The sequence below is a fragment of the Salmo salar genome, chromosome 25 (genome assembly GCF_965601325.2).
Source record: "Salmo salar chromosome 25, fSalSal1, whole genome shotgun sequence".
Classification (NCBI taxonomy): domain Eukaryota; kingdom Metazoa; phylum Chordata; class Actinopteri; order Salmoniformes; family Salmonidae; genus Salmo; species Salmo salar.
Window position 1 is genome coordinate 46,992,430 of NC_138315.1, and position 6,000 is coordinate 46,998,429.

General features: G+C 46.1%; 1 protein-coding gene across 4 annotated transcripts in view; it reads left to right on the top strand.

The window, feature by feature from the left end:
• The window catches only part of LOC106586873 (interferon alpha/beta receptor 1a), a 33,203-nt gene extending 27,214 nt beyond the window's left edge, over positions 1 to 5,989 (top strand). For 3 of the 4 annotated variants that reach the window (XM_045707233.2, XM_082968810.1, XM_045707232.2), the window contains 3 exons: positions 2,855 to 3,008; positions 3,171 to 3,328; positions 3,480 to 5,989. In XM_045707233.2, the coding sequence (XP_045563189.1) occupies positions 2,855 to 3,008; positions 3,171 to 3,328; positions 3,480 to 3,860 (693 nt within the window). In that variant the 3' untranslated portion in view covers positions 3,861 to 5,989. 4 annotated transcript variants of the gene reach the window in all.
• Positions 5,990 to 6,000: the final 11 nt, after the last annotated feature.

Below are 6,000 nucleotides of genomic sequence, written 5' to 3' on the forward strand. Positions count from 1 at the left end.
CTCGATTGTGCATCTGTTAAAGTTTGTGTTTTTGGTGACAAGCCAAATTTCTTCAGCCTCCTGAGGCTGAAGAGGCGCTGCTGCGCCGCCTTCACCACTCTGTCTGTGTGGGTGGGCCATTTCAATTTGTCCGTGATGTGTATGCAGAGGAACTTAAAGCTCTCCACTACTGTCCTGTCAATGTAGATGGGGGGGTGCTCCCTCTGCTGTTTCCTGAAGTCCACGATTATCTCTTTTGTTTTGTTGACATTGAGTGCAAGGTTATTTTCCTGACACCACACTCTGAGGGCCCTCACCTCCACCCTGTAGGCCGTCTCGTCGTGGTTACCCTCCCTCACCATCTGGGGGCGGCTTGTCAGGAAGTCCCGGACCCAGTTGCACAGGGCGGGGTCGAGACCCAGGATGAATCATTCAAACTTCAGACGGGCATGTATATGTGGTTTCTTGAGCAGGGGGACCTTGCAGGCGCTGCAGGATTTCAGTCCTTCACGGCGTAGTGTGTTAGCAATTGCTTCTTGGTGACTGTGGTCCCAGCTGCCTTGAGGTCATTGACAAGATCATCCCGTGTATTTCTGGGCTGATTCCGCACCGTTCTCATGATCATTGCAACTCCACGAGGTGATCTTGCATGGAGCCCCAGGCCGAGGGAGACAGTTCCTTTGTGTTTCTTCCATTTGCGAATAATCGCACCAAATGTTGTCACCTTCTCACCAAGCTGCTTGGCGACGGTCTTGTAGCCCATTCCAGCCTTGTGTAGGTCTACAATCTTGTCCCTGACATCCTTGGAGAGCTCTTTGGTCTTGGCCATGGTGGAGAGTTTGGAATCTGATTGCTTCTGTGGACAGGTGTCTTTTTTACAGGTAACAAGCTGAAATTAGGAGCACTCCCTTTCAGAGTGTGCTCCTAATCTCAGCTTGTTACCTGTATAAAAAGACACCTGTCCACAGAAGCAATCAATCAATCAGATTCCAAACTCTCCACCAGAACTACATGGGAGGATCTTGTCAATGATCTCAAGGCAGCTGGGACCATAGTCACCAAGAAAACAATTGGTAACACACTACGCCGTGAAGGACTGAAATCCTGCAGCGCCCGCAAGGTCCCCCTGCTCAAGAAAGCACATATACATGCTTGTCTGAAGTTTGCCAATGAACATCTGAATGATTCAGACGACAACTGGATGAAAGTGTTGTGGTCAGATGAGACCAAAATGGAGCTCTTTGGCATCAACTCAACTCGCAGTGTTTGGAGGAGGAGGAATGCTGCCTATGACCCCAAGAACACCATCCCCACCGTCAAACATGGAGGTGGAAACATTATGCTTTGGGGGTGTTTTTCTGCTAAGGGGACAGGACAACTTCACCGCATCAAAGGGACGATGGATGGGGCCATATACCGTCAAATCTTGGGTGAGAACCTCCTTCCCTCAGCCAGGGCATTGAAAATAGGTTGTGGATGGGTATTCCAGCATGACAATGACCCAAAACACATGGCCAAGGCAACAAAGGAGGGGCTCAAGAAGAAGCACATTAAGGTCCTGGAGTGGCCTAGCCAGTCTCCAGACCTTAATCCCATAGAAAATCTGTGGAGGGAGCTGAAGGTACGAGTTGCCAAACGTCAGCCTCGAAACCTTAATGACTTGGAGAAGATCTGCAAAGAGGAGTGGGACAAAATCCCTCCTGAGATGTGTGCAAACCTGGTGGCCAACTACAAGAAACGTCTGACCTCTGTGATTGCCAACAAGGGTTTTGCCACCAAGTACTAAGTCATGTTTTGCAGAGGGGTCAAATACTTATTTCCCTCATTAAAATGCAAATCAATTTATAACATTTTTGACATGGGGTTTTCTGGATTTTTGTTTTGTTATTCCGTCTCTCACTGTTCAAATAAACCTACCATTAAAATTATAGACTGATCAATTCTTTGTCAGTGGGCAAAAGTACAAAATCAGCAGGGGATCAAATACTTTTTTCCCCTCACTGTACATGTGGCTGGCATTGATAAGGGGAGACTGGTGGAGATCTTAGAACCTAACAGTGTCACTGAGGGAGAGAGGGTACCGTATAACATTTACATTATGTCAGGATATGTTATTGTTAGCCATCAGGGATCCTATGGGAGGAGAAGAGACAGTCTGGTACCAGGCACCATGACAGCCTTGAGTTGGGGAGGAGTGAGCACTTTGGGGTAGAGGTCAGGTTAGACGAAGTGAGAAAGAACAGATATCACTAAGGTTCTGTCATTCCAACAGGGATGCATTGGCTGTTAGGTTGTGGATGAGGAGACTCAGCCTAGGAGAAAGGGTTTATTATCAGTGCTTGTGTGAAAAAAAAAAAAACGTTTGTCCAAATTACAGCTGTAATGACCCTTTGGGAAGAATTAAACTTGGTTAAGCTTCTCTAGTGTCCATGAGTTATTTACTCTGATAAATTGGAACCTAGCACTATGCAGGGAACTGGTTGGTGCTCTGTATTCTAGAAGGTTTTGAAGTGTTCTATATTCAGATGAAATGCAAAGTTGTTGTTCTATGTTCTCTGGAACTCTTCCAGTTGAAACATCAATAACCCATCTGCTGTGTCCCTGTTTTACACCAGAGCAGATAGATGTCATTTCTAGATCATCTCTATATCCCAAACCTTTCCTGGAGTACCCCCAACCGTTCCACTCTTGTGATGCATTCAGGACGAGCACATCTGATTGAACTTGTAAAGGGCTTGATGATGAGTTCACCACTAGAATCCCATGTGCTGCTACTGGAATGGGTGAAGTAAGTGGAACGGCTGGGGGTAGTGCAAGACAGGGCAGCGTATCCCAACCCTGTCTGATTTATAACGTGTTCTTATTGGATGTTCAGGGTCTGAAGCCTAAAGTGGTGGACTCTAGCAACAACCTGGTGACGCTGCCTGAGCTGGAGGCCTGGACGTGGTACTGTGTCATGATCCAGTCTCGCTACGACTACTACAACAAGACTAGCGGCTACACAGAACCCCAGTGCATGCAGACAGAGGGTAGGAATGAACACTTCACACTAAAGACTTGGAGATTGGTTTCCGAATTGCTTGACAAATTACCTACCTGTATATTGTGTGTGTGTAGAGATGCCAGAGAGCGTGTTTTACAGGAGCATTTACATAATAAGGCCACTAAAGTGTGACTGTCCTCGTCCTCAGGTGACACCCCGTACGGGCAGATCTTCCTGTACTTCCTGGTCTCCATGGTGGTGTGTTTCCTGCTTGTGTTGCTTCCCTCCTACACCTTCTTCAGGTTCTACAGAGTCCTCAAAAACACCTTTTACCCCTCTATCCAGCTGCCTGCACACATCCAGGAGGTAGGCCCCACAAACGCTTACTCAACAGTAAACAGCATAACAGTAATATCCAGGTGTACCGTCCATCCTCTTGGTTGGTGGGTGTATCTGTGTGTTTAAGAGTGGTTGGGATTAAGCAATGACGACCATTTTCTCTTCCCCTCCCCACCAGTACCTCTGTGACTCCTCCCCCGGCTCCGACATGCCCCGCCTCCTCACTGCTGATTCAGAGGCGGAGCTGTGCTGTGATAAGCTGACCATCTGTCCTGAGGTGGTGCTACTGGAGATACACCTCCCTCCTCCCCTCACAGCGCCCCCCTCAGAGCTGGAGCAGGACAGCGGCAGGCACATCCGCCAGGACAGCGGAGACTCCGGGATCTACTCCACAGAGGGAGGCTCCGCCCAGCAGGGTCGTAGTGGCGGGGAGCCAATCAGGAGAGACCAGGAAGTGGACTCCTGGCAGACACTGGAGCAGGTCAAGATGGATGAGATGTGGAGAGAGTCGGCCGACGAAAGAGATCTGGACGAGGGGGTTGTGGATGTGTGTGTCTGAGGAAAAATGGAGAGAGGAGAGCTGGGTAGAAAGACCATCAATGATGGTTGGCGATTGGTAATGAGGAAATTAGTGGTCGCACAGAATGTTCTCAAGTCTCCGTCTTGCTGCCTCCTCAAAGGACACTGTGAAGATGATGACGTCTGAGCCAAAGACGCATCGTCACCTGTCCTGCCTGCATTAAAGGAAAAATCTACTCCAAAACTATCTTATGATATTGTTTCATTAGTCCACTGTTGATACAGACCCAAAATGTTTTGCATGTCAACAGATAAGTTTTCAAGATATTGGACTTTCAAGAAGCAAAGTGTCACCAGATTTTAAAATGCATCATTGTGTGGCAAGTGACACTTTGCTTCTTGAAAGTCCAATATCTTAAACTTGTCTGTTGACATGCAAAACATTTTGGGACTGTATCATCAGTGTACTAATGAATCCCATGTTGCTGTGTGTTTAAGGGTGTAGAAACAAGCTTAAAAGTGTCAGATTTGGTATGGGGGCCCATTGACTTCAAGATGTCTAAAAGACCCCAGTCTGTCTTTTCTATGGCCAGGGTAATGACTGACATGTTTTAGTGTAGTTTGGAACACGTCTATCTCATCTCAGACTCGGCTGGTCCCAGCCAAAGGCGTACTTTCTGTTTCCAGTGAATTCTGAGACAGTTGGTCCATTAGCATCCTGTGAAGTGTGTGAATCCAAGGTGAAACAGGGTAGCTAGTTGTGTTTAAACAACAGGGTGTCAGTTTTAACAATTTCAATCACACAAATCAACCTATTTTCCAGTCAAGACATCTTCTTTAAAAGGAATGGTTCTGGTTAATTTATCTTCAAAACGAATCCTGTCGGGGGGGTGTGTGTGTGTGTGTGCGCCTTGGATAGATAAGACAGTACATTGGCAGCAGAGCTTTTGGTGTGTGGGCGTGTGTTGTCAGTGAAGTACTGCATGTCTGAGAGTCCCGTGTGTGTGCGCTCTTAGGATAGATGATAGACAGTACATTGGCAGTAGCGTATTTGGTGTGTGTGTGTGTGTGTTGTCAGTGTAAGTACTGTATGTCTGATAGTCCATTGTGTACATAGTTAATCCACGTAGTCCGGGTAGCCATTTGAAGAGCTTGTTTAGCAGTCTTAAGGCTTGGTTATAGAAGCTGTTCAGGGTTGTGTTGGTTCCAGACGTGGTGCACTGTGGTTGCTCGAGTCTTTCACTATTTTTGGGACCTTCCTCTTGACACCGCCTGGTATAGTGGTCCTGGATAGCAGGGAGCTCTGCCCGGGTGATGTATTGGGCTGTAATCCGTGGTGGTTTGCTAACCCTGCCACATCTGACTGCCTGTTTTTTTTTTTTTTTTTAATTATGTTACTTTTAGAAACATTTAATTAGTTTGTCCTTTTATGATTCTTATAGAATCTGACATCAGGAAGTGTCATGTTTTCTCTCTGATACCTTATTATTTGACTTCATCTTTGTTTTGAAAGGTGCTTTGGTCCGACTGTTACTGGTTGGATCCCTGAAGGTCTATGTTTATTGATGTCTCTTCCTCTTTCTGATGGTTTGTTCTCTGAGGTGGAACAACTTCCACCTAGGGCAGGTCTGCCCAACCCTCTTCCTGGAGATCTACTGTCCTATAGGTTTTCAGTCCAACCCTAATTTAACATATCTGATTCAGCTAGTTAAGGTCTTGTTGAGCAGCGAATTAGTAGAATCAGGTGTGTTTAAATTAGCGTTGGACTGAAATTCCAACAGGACGGTAGATCTCTAGGAAGAGGGTTGGGCAGCCCTGGACTAGAGGTTTTTCACAACATTTTGTCAAAGTTAAACAAGGAAATAAGCAGCATAATTTGGATAAAATGTGACATGAAACAAAATGCATCAACCAATAACCATACCTTGCATCTGTCAAAGCCTCATAACCACAGCCAATGCAAATGTTTATCGTCTATGCTTTATACCTAGCTGACGTCTGACGCAGCTTTATAATTACCTGCTGTGAGTTAAGTAGTCCTGGTGAATAGTGTTCCCAAAAAATTGTCGCATTTATATCGTTGTGCATGCTGTACAATACTGAACATGCTGTAAACTATTGCTTCCAAATGGAGTTGAATTGATATTAAAGAAAGTATCTCATCTCATACCCCTTGCCCA